The sequence below is a fragment of the Myotis yumanensis genome, unplaced genomic scaffold (assembly GCF_028538775.1).
Source record: "Myotis yumanensis isolate MYYU_CA2020_CCGP unplaced genomic scaffold, mMyoYum1.0.hap1 SCAF_1, whole genome shotgun sequence".
NCBI classification, from domain to species: domain Eukaryota; kingdom Metazoa; phylum Chordata; class Mammalia; order Chiroptera; family Vespertilionidae; genus Myotis; species Myotis yumanensis.
Window position 1 is genome coordinate 71,938,623 of NW_027223752.1, and position 19,284 is coordinate 71,957,906.

Genomic DNA, 19,284 nt, shown 5'->3' on the forward strand with positions numbered 1-19,284 from the left:
CCTATCTATCAGTGCCAGGGAAACCTGGGGCCTTTTTCCAGGAATGAGGAAGCGGCCCAGGACCAGATGGGCAGGCTTAGAGAGGACAGAAGGGGCAGGGGCGCCCCAGGCTGTCTTAGCCAAGTTCTCTGGGAGGAGGGAGCAATGAGGCAGTGTTTGTTTAACTAACATATTAGGCACCCATTATGTGCAAAGACAGAAGCCCCAAGCTGTCCTAAGTAAGTAAGGGACCATGCCAGTGGCAGGCCAAGGTTTATACTTAATATGCATTGACAGGGGGTACAATACCCGAGTCCTCTACTGAGTCTAGGTGTGAGGAGAGCCTTAGGCCACATGGGGAGAGAGAGTAGGAGCCTTCCAAATCTTCCTGGAATGGTGGCAAGAACAGGATTCTGATGTCCTCTACTTATCCAATGAGACACCCCCCCCACACACACACATATTTACTCCCACTCTTGCTTCTGGGGGAACACAGGGACTCTGAGGCTCATCAAAGAGGCAGCTTCCAGCCCTGTAAGTTGGCAGAGGCCCTGCTGTTGTTCTAGTGGTTGGGGAACTCAGCTGGGCAAGATTCCACCGGGACTGCGGGAGATAAGTCTTGGAAGAGGATTTGGCTGCAGGGGAGAAAGAAAGACTGCAGACACCAGCCAGGTGCCTTGACCCCAGCCTGATTCCAGGAACACTCACTTGTTATTTTATTTCAATCTGGCAGCTAACAGACCACACCCATAGAGCCGGGCAGTGGACTGTGGACACCAGCGTTAGGAGCAAAGGGTGTTCAGCTGATGTCACAGGAAGGCCCCGCACTAAGAATCCTTAGTTGTGGCTTAGCTACCAGCCACAACTAAAGAAGTGTAACCTGGGGGGAGGGGCAGGTTACAGGAGCTAGACAGAAAAAAACCTATCTGCCAAATGCCATGAATGGTGGCCATGGCACTCGCACCTCCATGTTGGACCTCAACAGTAGGGTTAAATGCCAGACAGTGATAGGGCAGTATCAAAGATGGGCAGCACCTGGGCACTCAGGGGTCCCAGCTGGTAGAGAGGGGCAAGTAGAATCTAGCCTTTGTAAGGACTAATGGAGGGAGCAGGGAGGAGGAGCTTAGATTCACGGTTAGGTAACAGAGACACCCAGAAAATGCTTGGGACAACTGGGGAAGGAACAGAATGAGGAAGCAGCAGTGGAGACAGTGAGAAATCGGCACCTCCAATTGCCTGCATGCAAAGGATTCTGTGGGGAGCAGCACCACCTGCTGGCAAAAGGGAAGAACAGCCCCTGTTCCAAACAGGATGATGGGTGGTAATTTCCAACAGAAGCCAATAATCAGAGAGGACAGAGTGAAGGGACAGGCAAAATCACCCTGTCACACTCCCAGGTGAAGATACAAGGGCCAAGGCTTGAAAGCATACAGGACCCAGGTTGCCTCCCTGTGCCCCTCCTCCCCGCCCCCGACCCCTATTGGGCCCGCACCACTCAGCCCAGCATCACCACAAGCCTCCAGCTCAAGCCACTAGTGCAATGCAGACAGTTTAATGTTCTCCACCCCATCACCAGCTCCCACTGTCCTCCATGAGGCCTCTGCCCAGGGCACCCTCACAGCGGAACACCAAACAGTGTGCACAAGACCACACCCACCATCAGCACTACCTTTCCCAGCCCCATGCCCAGGACTTGGAGGGGTTGTCTTTTCACTTCTGGGACCTGGGGGCAGACAGAAGAGAGGGCTTCCTCTGAGAGAGAAGAGGCATGGAGTGAAAAGGAAGAATGGTACTCTTGCTCTAGAAGCTGAACAGGAAGTGTGCGGAGAGTGAAAAGGAAAACCGAGCTGTTAGATGCTGGGGGACAGGAAGGCGATCAGAACTGTGACCTCTCCAGCTAATGCCCTCTGCTGGGAGGCAGGCTGATGGCCTGGTGTAACAGCAGCTCTAAGGCAGCCCTGAAGAACAGCATGAGCAGTGGGCAGGTGCACTCAGAGCTGATACCCCCTGGGCAACGGCTATAACTGCACTCCCTCCTACAGTCATAGCCTAGCAACAGCCCTCTCACGTGGCCTTCCTAAGAGCCGGCAAGTAGCTGTGCTTAACTGCCCACCCGCCTATCAGGGGCAACAACCTCCTACAGCCAACTGAGGTGCTCCTCCTCATAGCGCTGGGGGTCGATGAAGGGCCGGTCGATAGAGCGAATCATCAGCTCCCCACAGTACACACACTCAGCCGCCACCAGTTCATCTAGGTCAGCCTTGAGTTGTTCCCGGCTTGGCCCCACAGCAGCAGCCCCACCCTCGGCCTCCTTTGCCCGGGCAGAACCCTTGGTGGGGGGTGGAGCAGCCCCCAGCTTTCGCTGCAACTCCTCCAGCCGGGCCTGCTTGTAGGCCGGCAGGCCAGGCCGTACAGCCTGCAGCAGGCAGTCCGCATGGAACATGTGGCCGCAGAGGAAGAGGTAAAAAGGGCGGTTGAGCAGGGGGAAGTCGCAGGTGGCACACTTGTCCTGGGGTTCCACAGTGCCGTAGCGGCCCCGCAGCTCCTGCAGATCTCGCCGGATGCGCTGGGCGCTGGCTGTGGCCTCTTCCATCTCCCGCTGTAGCTCCTGGATGTGGTGGTTGTAGGCCTTCAGTGAGCTGCAGATCGCCTCCTTAAAGTGGTCAATGGTGACGAAGTCAGGAAAGAAGGGAAGCACATCCTCAATCTTGAGCAGGGGGCAGCTGGCCAGGCAGGCCATAGCGGTCTGCACGTCTTCCTCCTCCTGCACCACGTGCCGTGCGATCTTCAGCCACAGCTTCTTGCGAAGTTCCTCGTCTTCCTCAGGCAAATCAGCACACTGCTTGGCCAGGTCCACATCCACCTGTGGGGTAACCACGAGTGTTAGGGTCAAGCCTCCTCCCCACCCAGAACAGAGACTGTGCGAGAGACTAGGGAGACCCTGGGCCTGAGGAGGAGCTTCTGGGAGCCAAGCTAGAAACCGATCTCAGTGGTGGGCCTGTCCCCGTCCCCTCACAGCTCTGTAAAAGCTGCTTATGATGGTGGGCTTCAATTTTAGCGAATTTAAAAATCACCTGGGGAACATAATCAAAATTCAGATTTTGGGGCCCTACCTTCAGACATTCAGTAAGTCCTTTAGGTAATAATTCGTGATTTGAGAAATGTCCTTCTGGCATTGTGACCATAATACAATAGCTAGCATGTATACGGAACTTACCTAAGCAACAGGCACTGTTCTGAGTGCTTTTCCTATACAGTACTTTCATAAACCGTATGAGGGAAGTACTATAATACTTCTTGTCTCTGGATGAATAATCTGAGGCACAGAGAGGTTCAGAACTAGCCTGAGGTCACACAGCTTAGGAAGTGGCAGAATCAGAATTCAAATCCTAACTTCGGAGTCCCTGTTCTTAGCCTCTATACTACAGCACCTCTCCGCAAAGGAAGCCAGCACACCCTAGCCACAGCCACCTCTCCAACCCTTCACCATTGAAGTTATTGCTCTCCAGGACCCTCTCTTAGATGGCGTCAAGACTCATGGGCTCACCTGCAAGGCCAGGTCCACAGCCTCCTCATACAGCTCCAGGACCTTGTAGACATGGACACAAGCACGGTGGTGGCCATGCTCAGCGCAGAGCCGCAGAGCATACTTGAGGTCGTAATGCACACGGTGTGGGCTGGCCCCAGCCTGCTCAAGGTAGGCCAGCAGTGAGGCTGGCTGGCCACGGGCATACAGCGACAGCAGGTAATTGTGAATGGCCTGCTCAGTCTCGCCCAGCACGTTCACACAGAACTCCATGTAGCGGATGGCCTGGCTCACCTGCTGGGCCTCACCACCCTGGCTGTAGTTCACCAAGGCAGGGATGAGTTGCCGGGCATCCAGCCGGCTGCCCATCTCAATCCAGGCATCCACCAGCTGACGGGGGATGTGACGGATGAGGATGGGCGAGAACTTGTAGAAGAGCTGGGGGTCCCGGTGGCGGGCAAGCACTGCCAGGGCCTCCTCATAGGCCTCATGCTGGCAGTGGTATGCCACCACCCGCTCGTAGTCCTGCATGATCACAGCAAAGTACACCATGTGCTCTGTGTCCCCGTGGCTGGCGAGCAGCTCGTGGATGGAGGCTCTGCTGGCGAAGAGCCACTCCTTGTGGCGGGGGCTGCTGAGGAAGGCACGGAAGCGCTCCCGTGTTTCCCAGTAGAGGTTCAGGGCCTCTGGGTCACCCTGCAGAGCCCCGAGCCGGCTCAGGTAGAGCTCTGTCAGCCAGGTCGTCAGCAGCGTGGCCTGGGTACGCTCGGCTGGCTTCAAACCGGCCAGTTTTCGCTGCAAGAACTCCACCAAAGCCTCCTCCTGTCGGGCCTCCAAGAACTTGAGGGCAATCTCCTCGAAGTAGCTCTGGGTCAGGGCATAGCAGCGGGCGCTCTCGAGGTAGCGTCGCTGATTAAAGCAGAAATCAGCCTCCCGAGCCAGGACAGTGTCCAGGCAGTCAGGCCGCTCTCGACAATACTCTTTGGCCAGGTCAAAGCGGTTCATGTCCAGGTAGGTGCGCCAGACATCCCGGGCCTCCCGCTGCACGTGGTAGCGGAAGACGGCCCGCTCGGTGTAGGCCCACAGGTGGCCTGTGGAGGAGTCCTTCACCATGTGCCTCAGTGGCCCGAACTTCTCCAGGAAGTGGTCCCGCAGCACCACCTGTCCCGTCAGCGTGCACACGGCCTCCACCCGGTCCGCCAGCAGGAGCAGGAAGTGGAACTGGGTCAGGACAATGGCCAGGGGGGGGCTGGCTCCAGGACCCACCCCTTCCGGGTATTCCCAGACTTGCTCCTCACTCAGCAGGGAGTCGGGACGCCCGTGGTCCAATGCTCCATACAACACGCCATCCCCCATCATCCAGGCGAAGGCCCGTGGTGCAGAGCGCAATTTGGGGGTATAGAAGGCCAACTCGCTGTAGCCCAGACTGCTGGGGAACTCACGGAATGGGGGTGGGTGGTCAGTGTAGGCAGCAAAGAGCCCCAAGAAGCCCTGTGCCTCAGCTCCCTCTGCTGTTCGGCCTATGAACTGGAAGAGGCGCTGCCGCGTGGTAGCGATAACAAAGGGGCGCCCATCAGGGCCCCGCTCGGCCTCCAGGGAGCACACAGGTGCGGGGCCCCCTTCTTCATTTAGAACGTATAATGGACGGAAGTAGAGATCTGGGGCAGGGCCGAAAAGCCCACCCTCGCTGGCTGAGAGCTCTGCTTCGAAGATCTGGCCTTGGGCAGTGCCAACCAGGATGGGGCCTGTGCTGCTCTCGGTGCCCAGTGCCTTGTTCCAGCCCACACTCTCCACCAGCTGCCCCTTCCAGCGTGCCAGTGGCCGTACCTTCTGTCCATTACGGTTCACATAAAGGACCTCAGTGCTGCTCAGAGCAATTAGCAGGTGAAAGCCTGGAACAGGGGAGAGCATGGCATCCTGGAGTTGCCACTATTCCCACCCTCCGCCTCCTCCTTGCCCCCACCACCCTCAGATCCCATCCGCCCAGGCAGTGACTTACCTCAGCCCCACCCCCACCCTCCATCTCCGACCTCCATCACCACTTACCAGTATGGTCCAGGAACATCTTGTGAACTTTGGCATCATCCTTGCGCCCCAGCTCCACGTGGTTGGGTTCATTTGCCTTGCCCAAGTCAATGCTGTCAGGACAAGAGGGCAGATCCTTTTCTCGAATCACAGACCTCTTTATAATTTGATGAAAGCCATAGCCTTTCTTTCCTGAAATCTACATATACACATAAAACTCTGAATACAATCCCAAGGGAACTCTGAAACATAGGCAGGGTCCTTAACCCTCAAGCTGAGAACTCCCGAACCTCATTTTGAGAAGTCCACTAAGCAGGAATCTTTTCCCTCTACTCAACAGATCTCCAGTGCATCCAGGAAAATGAGCAGGGGTATCCCAGACTCCTGGGGTAAAAAATGAACAACAAATTGTAGCTAATGGTTACTGAGTACTTTCTATATATCAAGCACCATGCCAAGAGCTTAACCTAGTATGATCTCAATCTTCACAATAACCTTGAGGAGTGCTCCTGTTTGAATTATATTTCCCTTATTAGATTCTTTCCAAATTATATGCTCATTCTAACTAAAAAAATCAATGTAAAGATGAAAGAAAACGCTAATGATTTTCTTCTCAAACCTGTCATTCCCAACAGAGAAAACTGATGTTAACATCTTTCTCCATATTTATAATATAGTGTTGTTTTGTCAATTTTTACAAAAATGACTTCATAGTGTGTGTGTGCACATTACTTTATAATTTGCTTTTCTCACTTAGATATTTCATGAGCATTCACTGAATCAACGGATACAGCTCTAACTCGTTTTAATAACTGCATAATATTCCTTTTATGGCTCAACCATAATTTAATCATCATTTTCCTGTTGGTAACCATTCAGTTCATGTCCAGTTTTTCCTACCAGAGATAATGCTGACATCATCCTGGCCAGGTGTTGCTCAGTGGTTAGAGCACCAGTCTGGCACTGGAGGGTCTCAGGTTCCATTCCCAGTCAAGGGCATGTACCTCGTACCTCATCTGTGGGTTTGTTCCCCGCCCATGGTCAGGGTGCGTGCAGGAGGCAACTAGTTGATGTGTCTCTCTCACATCAATGTTTCAGTCTCTCTCTTTCCCTCCTTCCCTTCCTTTTACTCTTTCTGAAAAGCAATGGAAAAAATATCTTCAGATGAGGATTAACAAAATAAATAAATAAATAATGCTGCATTCAATATCCTTGAATCTATATCCTTGCAGACTGCTACTTTTTTTTCTATAGTTATGTATTCCCAAAAATGGAACTGCTGGGTCAGTTCTAATTTCAGATTTTAACAGACATTGCCAATTATTTTTCCAAAAGACAGTGGCAATTTATTTATTTATTTATTTTTTAAATATATTTTATCGATTTTTTACAGAGAGGAAGGAAGAGAGATAGAGAGCCAGAAACATCGATGAGAGAAACATCGATCAGCTGCCTCCTGCACATCTCCTACTGGGGATGTGCCCGCAACCAAGGTACATGCCCTTGACTGGAATCGAACCTGGGACCTTTCAGTCCGCAGGCCGACGCTCTATCCACTGAGCCAAACCGGTTTCGGCGACAGTGGCAATTTATACTCTCACCAGCAATGTATGAGAGTCCATTTCTGTGCATCTTCACCAGCACCACATATTACGGTTTTTAATTTTTGCCAATCTGATAGCTTTTTTTTAAATGGCATCTTAGTGTTATTTTAATGTGAATTCCCAGAAGTTAAAATTTTTTCAGATGTTTAGTGGAAATTTGGAGTTCCTCTTCTGTGAACTGCTTGTTTATATTCTTTGTTCTCCATTTTCTACTAAATTATCTTATTAATTTGTAAGGGCTTTTTAAGAAACAAAGATGTAAACTGTTAGTCATGTGGAAAAACATTATTTTCCCACCACCTTTTGTCTTGAACTGACTCATATGCTTTTTTGTTTTTGTTTTGTCACAATAGCAATTACTACGCAATCAATTATATCTTTTGCTTTTGGCATCTGGATTTTCTAGCTTAAGAAAGAAGACCTTCCTTCAGCCCAAGAACGTAGAAATTTATTAAATATTCTTTTTTAAAAAAATCCTCATCTGCCTGATTGATGTGGCTCAGTGACCCTCTCTCATCATTGATGTATCTATCTCTTTCTCCCTCTCCCTTCCTCTCTGAAATCAATAAAAATGTTAAAAAATAAATCCTCATCTGAGAATATGTTTAGAGAGAGGAAGGGAGAACAGGAGAGAGAGAGAGAAACACTGATGTGAGAGAAACATCTCTCAGTTGCCTCCAGTATGCGCCCCGATTGGAGATCAAACCCCCACGACCTGGGAATGTGCCCTGACTGGGAATCAAACTTGCCATCTTTTTGGCGCACGGGATGACAGGAAAACACTCCAACCAACAAAGCCACACCAGCCAGGGTGCATTATTTATTTTTATTTATTTATTTTTAATGTCTATTTTTATTGATTTCAGAGAAGAGAGAGAGAGAAACGTCAATGATGAGAGAATCACTGATCGGCTGCCTCCTGCACGTCTCCTACTGGGGATTGAGCCTGCAATGCCGGCATGTGCCCTTGACCAGAATTGAACCTGGGACCCTTCAGTTGGCAGGCTGACATTCTATCCACTAAGCCAAACCGGCTAGGGCCAGGGTGCATTGTTTATATTTTATATTTAAATAACTATTTCACCTAGAATTCATTTCTGTGACACAGAGGTTTAGCTGTTTTATCCCAGGTGGTTATTCCAGATAGATAAAACAAATTTGCTAATTCCTTTGTCAATTTATATATGTATTTATTTCCAACTTTATTAAGATACATTATTTCCATTTTAAAAAATATACTTTTATTGATTTCAGAGAGGAATGGAGAGAGAGATAGAAACATCAATGATGACAGAGAATCACTGATCAGCTGCCTCCTGCATCCCCCACACTGGGGATCGAGCCCGCAACCCAGGCATATGCTCTGACCGGGAATCGAACCATGACCTCCTGGTTCATAGGCTGACGTTCAACCACTGAGCCACGCCAGCCAGGCCATTATTTCCCTTTAGAGTGGATTTATTCAGGATTCTAGACAGTTCCACTGACCCATGTGACTAATTGGTGGGTTGGTGTTATCGGTAATAGATGAAGGGACACATTTAGAAAGACTAGCTGACTTGCTCAAGATTCCAGAGCTGGTAAGTGGTAGAGCTAGGATCTGAATCCAGGTCTACTGTATTCTTAACTACCACACTACATTGGTTCTCTTTGGGAAGAATATTTCCTGAAAATTCCAAATCCCCTGTTTTCACCTGCCTAGAGAAGTAGAAAGGCATGAGTTAGTGAACAGTCCCAAAATATCACCATTCCACTCCCTATTCCTATATATTTTGGCCCTCACTTACCGGAGCAGTGTATCCTTGCCCAGGCTCATGCAGAGCTGATTGCAGGCGACGACAAGACTGGTGATACGCTCGGAAGGCGTAAAGTCAATGCGCTGCTTCGTAAAGATGGGCACTTCTTTCTCTAGCTGGGCATTCACATACCCTACAGGTGAGAAGCAAAGAAAAGGTTAGCTATGGAAGAGACGGAAGAAAGGCAAGAAACAACAACAAAAAAACAGTGCTCCTGCCTTAGCCCGTTTGGCTCAGTGGACAGAGCATCGGCCTGCGGACTAAAGGGTTGCAGGTTCATTTCCAGTCAAGGGCACATACCTCGGTTGCAGGCTTGATTCCTGGCCCTGGTCAAGGAGCGTGCGGGAAACAACCAATCAATGTGTCTCTCTCACATCGATGTTTCTCTCTCTGTCTCTACCCCCCCCTTCCACTCTCTCTAAAAATCAATGGAAAAGTATCCTCGGGTGAGGATTAACAACAACAACAACAACAAAATTGTGTTCCTCTTCACTTTCCCAACATATTCCTGCCCAGGGCCTTGGTTAAAAACCAGTATGTCAAGTAGTTTGCTAATCACCTCTGCATTAGGGGTCCTGGGCTCTTCCCACACTTCCGACAGAAGTGAGGGATTGATTCTTTGACCCCCTGGGATGCTGTTACACCATGATGTACCTGCTCCCAATGGTTATGGGGGGGGGGGGGGCGGGGAGAAGGGTTGGGCATTTTCCCTTATCAATCTTTGGCCCAGCAACCCCAGCTGAACGAAAGTCATCTAGCGTCACTCTCTCCCCTCCTCCCTGCCCATGCAGTAATGCTCTCAGCGAGTCTCCAGGGAAAAATGAGGGTGCAGGGAACCTGGGAGAACCGTTCCAATCAGCTGGCTAACAAACTGCTTTCTCTCTGGCTTTACTTCATTCCGTTACCATTGCTCAAAACCCCCAGCACTCAGACCCCGCTGCCAATTCTGTACTGCTTTCCACAAAAATGTCTCCTCAATGCCAGGCTTCCCCCAGCTCTAGCAAAGGCCTGAAATACTTCGTTTTCCCCTGTTCAGGGACAAAGTTAGCTCCGGACCATCCCTCCTTCTACAACATCCCCCTTTCACCAGTTTCTTTCCCCCTTCTCTTCCTCCCACCTCCGGAAAGACCCTCGAGAAAAGCACAGACTCGGATGAATCTTGAAGCCTATTCTCAGTCCTCCCAACTGCAGCCTGCAGACAAGTTACTTCCTTATCTGGGTCCCAGTTCCCTCTTAGAAGGACCCTAGAGGCAGGGCCTAGGTCACGCGGCTGCTCTTGCTGCTCTTTCAAACTTCGACCACCACCAAGAGAGCCTGCGGAGAACCAGGGGCCTAGACCCAAACTGCACGCCCAGGAGGCGAACCCGAGCTCCGGGAGCCACCCTCCCCACTCCGCCCCCGCAGGTGCCAGGAGAGCTGAGAGGGCGCCCTCCCTTCCCTTACCCGAGTGCGGGATGCCCACGCTGGGGCAGCCGGGCTGCAAGACGGCCGAGCGGGACAGGGAGTCCTCGTATTCGTCCAGGATGGACGCCATGGTGCCTGGCCTGGGGACTCGCCGCCCCAGGGATCACAACGGGGCTTCCCCCAGGGATCCCTGTCGCCCCGCCTGGAGCCGGCGACTCCCCAGCCTCCACCGGGATCGGACAGACCCTGGCGACCCGCCGCCCTCCTCCTCTTTAAAAGCCTGAGATCTTCTCGCTGTCGCCTTACAGAGCGAGGTGGCTCAGGAGCGCTCCCCCTTGACCTGGCGCAGTCCCGCACCCCACGCCCGCCGCCTAGAGACCCCCGGCTCCCGTTAGCGGAGCCCAGGTGATCGCAACCTTGTCCGGGTAGCTCAGCTGACTCCCGCCCCCAGGACGCGCGCCTACAACGTAACTTCCGGGTTCTCAGAACCTCACGTGCGCCGGCGCAGGAACTTCGCGGGGCGGCCACTAGGAGGCGCCGCGAGAGGGGCGGGGCCAGGCGGGGCGGGGCCAGGCGGGGCGGGGGCGGGGCCGGGCGGGGGCGGGGCCGGGACCCAGTCCTCCCCTGAGGGCGGGAGCGGGAGTGCAGCTGCGGTTCCCGGCGTGGGGCGGAGGCCTGGACGCGTCGATGCGGGAGACCAGCGGGGTGTGGATTGGCCTCGCTGAACACAAGCCTCCCCTCCCAGGACCCCGCTGCAGTTCCGGGCTTTGGCGCTAGGAGGGAATCCGGCTTTCTCAGCCCCTTTCTCCGACCTGCCCAGCGCCATCCGGCTGCAGCCTCACGGGTCCCTGCCACCTTCCGTGCCTAGGCTTTCCTCCCTCAGCTGGACCGCTCAGCCTCCCCGCCCAGCTCCGCTCCCACCTTTGTAAACAGCTCGCTGCCCTCGGTCCCCAGGAGAACGTCCCGTCCCTCAATCCAATCGCTGTCTGGATCCTACCTTCACCAATCGCAGGGAAGCGGTCCTGATCTCTTCTCCCACATCCAGCGGCACTTACAGACAGTGGCGGAGCTGGGTGCCCCAGCCAGTGGGAAGGCATGTGCTGCCTAACCTGCCTCTGACCTGCTCTGTAGTGGCTCTTTGGTGTGTGTGTGGGGGGAGCGGGGGGGGTGCAGAAAGGAAGGCAGCGAAGATAAGGCACAGCTAAGGGGTGCCAGGCTGCTTCCATCCACTCATTCACCAAAAACTTACTCTGTGCCTGGCCTCTGGCGAGGTGCTGGGGTCACAGAGATGAGCACAGTACCACCCTTGACGGTCAATGGGCCAATAAGTAGATGATTAATGCTAGACACGCTGTTGATGGATTTGTTCAGGTCACCATTTCACAAACTAACACACCCTCTGTGCCAGGCTCTGTTCCCGCTCTGGGGCACCCACCGCAGGGCCATACCCAAAGATTTGGCCGCAGGGCTGCACTAGGAGCCGGGAACAAATACCTCCAAAACCTGGCAGGGACTAGGGACAAGTGTTGGAGGTGGGTGTGGAGTCCTAAATAACAGAACTGCAAGGGTTCGGGTGCGACTGCAGTTGGGTTTCCTGCTTCCACCGACTAGGTGACTCAGCGTCGATTTCTTTTCTTTTTTAAAAAATATATTTTTATTGATTTCAGAGAAGAAAGAAGGAGAGAGAGAGAGATCAGTGATGAGAGAGAATCATTGATCGGCTGCCTCCTGTACACCCCCCACTGGGAATCCAGCCTGCAATTCGTGCAAGTGCCAGGTCGGGGGTGGGGTGTTTAACCACTGAGCCACCACCGGCCGGTGGGAGTCTGTTTCTTGATGAGGCCCATGGACTCTACTTTGCTTAAGTAAGGAAGGCTCTCGGACAGTCACCCCCATCCAGCTTTAACCGGTAGCCCCGCGTCATGACTACAAGCTCCCCCTTTACTCTCAGAAGCTCCAGGTTTGCACAGTACTCTGTGTGGGCACGCTTCTTTTGCCGAACTTCCCCGCCAGGCGCTGAGAACTGGAGCCTCACCAGCCCACACTGAGGGCTCGCTGGGCCTGGAGCGGCCCCCGCCCAGGATGGGGTGACAGGTTGCTGCGTCTGAGATAACTTACCTTCGCGCCTGTGTCTCCCTTCTCTTGCCCGAAACCAGCGGCTGCGAGCCACTCTCCCCGCCAGAGGCGCTGCTCCATAAGCGAGGTGGAGCAGGGAGGAGGCCTCCGCCCTGGGAAAAGCGATCCCAGCCAGAGAGCTGTCCTGCTCCTTGTGTGAGGCCCCACCCCAAATCACCTGTCATCTGCATTAGGGAAACATAAACAGGTCCAGCCAAAGGTCAAATAATCATACAAAATACATTTACTGACTGCCGACAATGTGCCGCGCACCACACTAAGTTCCTAATAGTCACTGCTATTTCATTTTATGTGCACACTAATACTGTGAAGTAGGCACTGCTCTTTTCCCCGCCTAACAAGAGCAGAAACTGAAGTTCAGATGGTGGAACAGTTTGTTCCAAGTCCTGTGACCAGGAAGTGGGGAGCCAGGAGGCAATATTTAAATCCAAGCACACCGTCCATGCCCCTAATGCAAGCTGAGAAAGTGAGGCCCAACTGATTCCTCAGGTCTGGACTGTGCGGAGAGAGGGTGTCCCGGCCGCCCCCGCCTCCCCCGCCCTCCCGCATGCACCGAGCTTGTCGGCCTGGGGGTGTTCTCAGGGACACAGAGTCCTTCCAGCCACCTCCTCACTGTTCTAAAAGCCTCCCTCTTTTCCTCTGCTCTCTGGGATGTGTGGGGTGGGGCCTAAGTGGGCCTTGCTTACTATAGACACAGTACGTACTGGATCCCTGTTGAGGTGATTACAACAGCATCTTCCACATACTCATTACTCAATCCTTGGGCTCAACTTTGGAAAAGCCCAGAGACCAGTCCTGTTATCCATCCCCAGTCACTCATTAGCTGTGACACTGCACATCTGATTGCTCTTAGCTTCTGTTTCTTCATCTACAGAAATAGATACAATAATTACCTAGGTCTGTTTTGAAGAGTAAATGAGGTGATCTAGGAGAAAGCTCACTGCTATAGCATAATGTCTAACATAGAACATATGCTCAATAAACTCTAAATATGGCTTCAATTTGACAGTCACTCTCAAATCCATCTCCTCCCTGGACCACAACCTCCCCCTAAGAGCTACTATGGCTTTTCTTGTCCTGGCCACTTACTGGCACTTAATTATGAAGTGTGGACATTCCGCTCTGATATAACAGAAGCTGATTGTGGGAAATAACTCAAACTTTGCTGAGCACAGGAATGCAGAGGTGCCTTAGTGAACTCACAGTTATAAACCGAGATCCACCACAGCTCCTATCCCTCAGAATCCAGGTGGTAGTTGCCATGAGACAGAGCAAGGCTGACTGCTGGGTGAGGGAGAGAGAGGGTTGGTATACAAAAGCAGGTGAGTTTGAGCTAGGACTTGAAGTGCATGCTTGATTTCCAAGTGCAAAAAAGGAAAGGCATTAGACAGAAATGATTTCTTTCAAAGTGCCGCTCAAGAAAACCAAGGGCACCTTGAGCCGTGTGGCTCAGTTTGTTGGGCAGGTTCGATTCTTGGTAGGGGACATGCCGGAGGCAGCTGCCAATCAATGTTAATCTCTCACATCATTGTTTCTCCCTCTCCCTCCCCCTCTCTTTAAAAAGCAAAATCAGGGGGATGGGAGTGGCCAGGGAGAGGCCAATGGGGATAAAAGGAGACATATGTAATACTTTAAACAATAAAGAATTTAAATAAATAAATAAATAAAAAGCAAAATCAATAAACTATTAAAAGAAAGAAAGAAAGAAAGAAAACCAAGAGCAAAGGCCTGCAAACAGTGTGATGTTTGAAGTTTGGGGGGGAAAGCTGGAGCAGTATGGAGTAGGATACGGGATTGGCTGTGGCCAGCTTGAGGAAGCCATTGAATGGGCCCTCAGAAGGCGTTGGTTTGGGATGAGATCATCTGATGTGGGTTCTAGAAAGATGGGTGGTGGCTCGGGTGGAGTCCACATCAGAAAGGACGAGACCTGAGGCAGATGAGAGGTGGTGCAGAGGAGAGGTGGTGAGGGATGGCCCAATCTGAAGAAAGAGCGAGTAAACTAGGAAGACCCTGGGGAGACATTTCTGAGAAGGGCCTACTGGACTTAGTGTCAAGTTAGATGTGGAGGGAGGAGGGTGGAAGAGTGTAGGACTTCTCTTGGGAGACCTGGCAGATGGTGCAGTGACACCACAGTCCAGGAGGAGGAAGAGCTGCTCAGGGGGGAAAGAGGCAGAGGTCACATGATTGAGCTCAGTCCAAACAGTGGCTCCCGAAACCCCTGCAGGGCATTAACTGGAGGAGACTGCAAACTTGTGGGCCAGTCACTAACTCACTAATAAATATTTATTAAACAATTGCATAAATGAGCTTTCTCATGCTTTTGTTTCCACATCTGTAAAATGTAGAAATACCGTGCAGGATATTACCTTCTCTTTAGTTGTCATGTTTCCTTAGGCCTGCCCCTCTTAACTGTGGCAATTTTTCTCAGACTTTCCTTGTTTTTGATGACCTTGACAGTTTTGAAGAGTGCTGGGCAGGTATTCTGTAGGATTCTCTCTAATGGAATTTGTCTGATATATATATATTTTTATAAACCCATAGCTGGGGTTATAGATTTTTGTTATTCCTCACCCGAGGATATATATTTTTTCCCATTGATTTTTAGAGAGAGTGAAAGGGAGAGGGAGAGACAGAGAGAAAAACATCGATGTGAGAGAGACACATTGATTGGTTGCCTCCCGCACACATCCCTACCGGGTTGGGCATTGAGCCTGCAACCAAGGTATGTGCCCCTGACCTTGACCAGAATTGAACCCATGACCCTTCAGTCCATGGGGCTGATGCTTTAGCCACCAGGCCAAACTGGTTAGGGCGGTTATGGGTTTGGGGAAGGTAAAGTACCATTATCATACATCATATCAAAGGTATATACCACCAACATAACTTATCACTGTTGATTTGACCTTAATCACCTGCCTGAGGTGGTGCTTGTCAGCTTTCTCCATTATAAGGTTGCTCTTTCTCCCCTTTCCATACTATACTCTTTGGAAGGACGTCATTACACACAGCCCACACTAGAGGAGTGGAGGTTTGTGTTTCCTTGAAGGTAAAGTAGAAATCATCTGGAATTCTTCATGGGAGATTTAGGAATTTGTTTTGAAATTTAATTTTTATCTTAATCATCATAATATATAAGTACATTTAAAAAATAAAAATACAAAACTTATTAAGGAAACTAAGAAGTCCTTTGCTTCATCCCCACTTAAACTCTATTGGATCTGTTCTTATCTCTCAGAGCTGATCTAAGGATATTCCCAGAATGCACCCTACCCCTCGAAACACTTGAGAATTTATTCTTGGGGTCTGTGCCCTCTGGACTGGCTTCCCTGAGACTCTCCCCTGCCAGGATCAGAGCCCATCATAGGTACTCCCTGAGCCCCTGTGCTTATCGCCCCACACAATGACCACCCTACATTACAATCGCCTTATAACTTTCTATCTCTATCTCCCTCTCTCCACTTCCCCTCCTCCTCTTCTCCCCCTTCACCCTCCTCTTTCCACTCACCTCTGCTTCTACCTCCTCCCTGGGCTGACTCTGTATACACTCGCTGAGGGCAGGAATAGGTGTGCTGTGCACCCCTCTTGGGACAGACCTGGCACATTGTTGGCTCCTATTAAAATACGCTGAAGGAAAAAGGACCTTAGCTCACTCAGCCCCTTCAGGACTCTTTACAAGAGTTTGTACATTTTTTCTCTTACCTGTTTAGTTCCCTTCCAGATGTTTCCAAACTTACCCGAATCTCCTCAATTATCAAAAACCCTTCTTTCTTCCCGGTTACTATGATCTCGTCTCCCACTGAGTAAATGTCAAAGCCCCGTCCCCAGCATGTGCGGACCCAGCCTGCCCCCTTTCATCGCCACCACCTGCTAGGGGTGTAGGCCACTTGTCCAGGTGAGAAATAAAAGCTTCCTCGGGTGAACAGTCCTCAAAACTAGGCTTCACCCATCCTTAGGGGTATGGAGGCCTCCCAAGGGGCACAAGGAACCAAATAGTTTTAAGGGAATCAGTGTCCAAAGCCTCAGCTTCTCTTGGCCCTTTTCTAAAAGTAACCAGCAAGAGCAGGTGCCTGGGAACAAGGGGCAGGTTCCCTTCCACCTCCCTTGCTTTTCTTTAAAAGAAAAGTGGGCCACTCGTCAACCTGGATAGTGAGACAGCCCCCACACCTCAGCGCATCGCTTTAGGGCATAAAAATCTGCGGAGACCACTGGAATTACTGTTGCTATTCCCACAAAGAGAACAAAGACGAGCTAACAGGTTCTTTGTACATCAAATGGTTTATAGTTCTTTAACTCAAATACAATTTGAGAACCTAAGCAGGTTTTTTTAAAAATTAATTTCAGAGAGGAAGGGAGAGGGAGAGAGAGATAGAAACACCAATGATGAGAGAGAATCATTGATTGGCTGCCTCCTGCACAGCTCCTACTGGGAGTCAAGCCTGCAACCCAGGCATGTGCCCTGACCAGGAATCAAACCGTGACCTCCTGGTTCATAGGTCAATGCTCAACCACTGAACCACACCAGCCAGGCCACTTAAGCTGGTTTTAACTGACTGGAAAAAAATCGCAAACATTTTTGGCATATAATTTTTTTAAAATATATTTTATTAATTTTTTACAGAGAGGAAGGGAGAGAGATAGAGAGTTAGAAACATCGATGAGAGAGAAACATCGATCAGCTGCTCCTGCACACCTCCCACTGGGGATGTGCCCGCAACCAAGATACATGCCCTTTGACCAGAATCGAACCTGGGACCTTTCAGTCCGCAGGCCGACGCTCTATCCACTGAGCCAAACCGGTTTCAGCGGCATATAATTTTTAATTAATTTATTGTTGACAGTATTATAGATGTTCCCATTTCCCCCACTTTGTGGCATATAATTTTTATATGTATATAGTTTTATTGATTTCAGAGAGGAAGGAAGAGAGAGAGAGAAAGATCAATGATGAGACAGAATCATTGATTGGTTGCCTCCTGCACGACCCCTACTGGGGATCGAGCCAGCAACCTGGCTCTTTACCAGAATCGAACTCAGGACCCTTCAGTCCACAGGCCGATGCTCTATCCACTGTGCCAAACCAACTAGGGTGTGGCATATAATTTTGAAAGCGGGTCACATATTCCAATACTATTGCTATACCAAACCTCCTTTCATTCCCATCTAATGATTTATATGAACAAAGTTTCTCCACATTTATATCAACACAAAACAAAAAATATATAGGAAGAGAATTGATGCTGAACTTTGTCTCAGTCAAGCATTCTATCTAGGAATACACAAACTACTTGAAAATATAAACAAAAAAGTCATGCATCTAATCAAGAGATGTGTTTCTAATATAATTTTACTTTTTATGTATAATTATTTGTATCAAAAGGTGTAATATAGCCGAAACCGGTTTGGCTCAGTGGATAGAGCGTCGGCCTGCGGACTGAAAGGTCCCAGGTTCGATTCTGGTCAAGGGCATGTACCTTGGTTGTGGGCACATCCCCAGTGGGAGATGTGCAGGAGGCAGCTGATCGATGTTTCTCTCTCATCGATGTTTCTAACTCTCTATCTCTCTCCCTTCCTCTCTGTAAAAAATCAATAAAATATATTTTTTTAAAAAAAATGTGTAATATATTACCCTGGCCGGTGTGGCTCAGTTGGTTGGGCATCATCCCATGTGCCAAAAGGTTGCAGGTTTGATTTCCGGTCAGGGCATATGCCCGGGTTTCCACTCAATCCCCGGTTGGGGGGGCATGCAGGAGGTGGCCGATCGATTTTTCTCTCTCTCTTTCTCCCTTCCTCTCTCTCTAAAATCAATAAAAACATATTTTAAAAATTCCAATGCGTGCATTTAAAAGAGTGAGGTAATAGTTTTATTTAAACATCAACATTCACAGTATGCTACAAGTGACATCCTTTGCAACTACTGGGTCTTAAAATGAAAAGTTTTAGTATTCGGCATAGTTTTATAAACCTCTTTTGGGGAGTATGGATCTTAGTGGGGCCCATGCTTTGGCCACCTCTGCCAGGAGCCACTCCCAGGATGGTCCGTGGCTCTTCTCTCACCACCCTCCATGCAGTTTCTCCAGCGCCCCCTCCTTTTCAGGATACAAACCACACTCAGCCAGATGCTTCTGTTGGACGAGTCACCTAGCCTCTCTGAGCTCCTCTTCTTTCCTCAACTGTTAACCTTAACTTTTCTCAACTGTGACCATCTCTAACCTTGTGATTCTCTGAAAGCCAAATCCTTGTCACAGTCCATTTAGAGACATTTGGGGACAGTGCCCAGGAAATAAGAGTTTTCGGGGCACTGCCTCAGAGCCAGGCACTGTGCTTCTTAGCCGTCCTTTAGTCCAGGATACTTTTCAAAAGATGCCTAAGTCAGGGAACCTTCTCTAATTAATATGAAACCCATAAAATCTAACAACCAGACCTTGCCCTGCATCCAACCTTTTAGATCATAAGACCTGACACACCGTAAGGATTTGGGAAGTGCCTGTTGAATGCATGCATGACCTCACATGTTAATGTGCATTTACATGGTTGCATATGTCACACTGCATATGTCTGAAATAAACTTGCCTACACAATGGCCTCTTGCAGAAACTGTTTTCAACTTTTTAAATTAATGAGATTTCTTTTTTATTTAAAAGCAAAATAAATAAATAAATAAATAGCAACAACAACAATAAAATCCGAACTGTTTAAAAAGACCACCAGTACCAAGTGTGTGCGGTTGTGGAGCATCTGGGACTTCTTGCTGGTGGGAATGTAAGACGGTACAACCACTAACAGCCATTACCATGCACTTCCTTTACGAGGCAGC

General features: G+C 50.1%; 1 protein-coding gene across 1 annotated transcript; it reads right to left on the reverse strand.

Moving 5' to 3' along the window:
* Positions 1-671: 671 nt before the first annotated feature.
* Positions 672-10,754, reverse strand: VPS18 (VPS18 core subunit of CORVET and HOPS complexes). Its single transcript, XM_070425001.1, has 5 exons — positions 10,374-10,754; positions 8,922-9,063; positions 5,552-5,643; positions 3,527-5,397; positions 672-2,842 (listed from the first exon to the last, which is right to left on the reverse strand). The coding sequence occupies exons 1-5, from the start codon at positions 10,462-10,464 to the stop codon at positions 2,117-2,119; spliced, it is 2,922 nt and encodes a 973-aa protein (XP_070281102.1). The 5' UTR covers positions 10,465-10,754; the 3' UTR covers positions 672-2,116.
* Between the last annotated feature and the right edge of the window lie 8,530 nt (positions 10,755-19,284).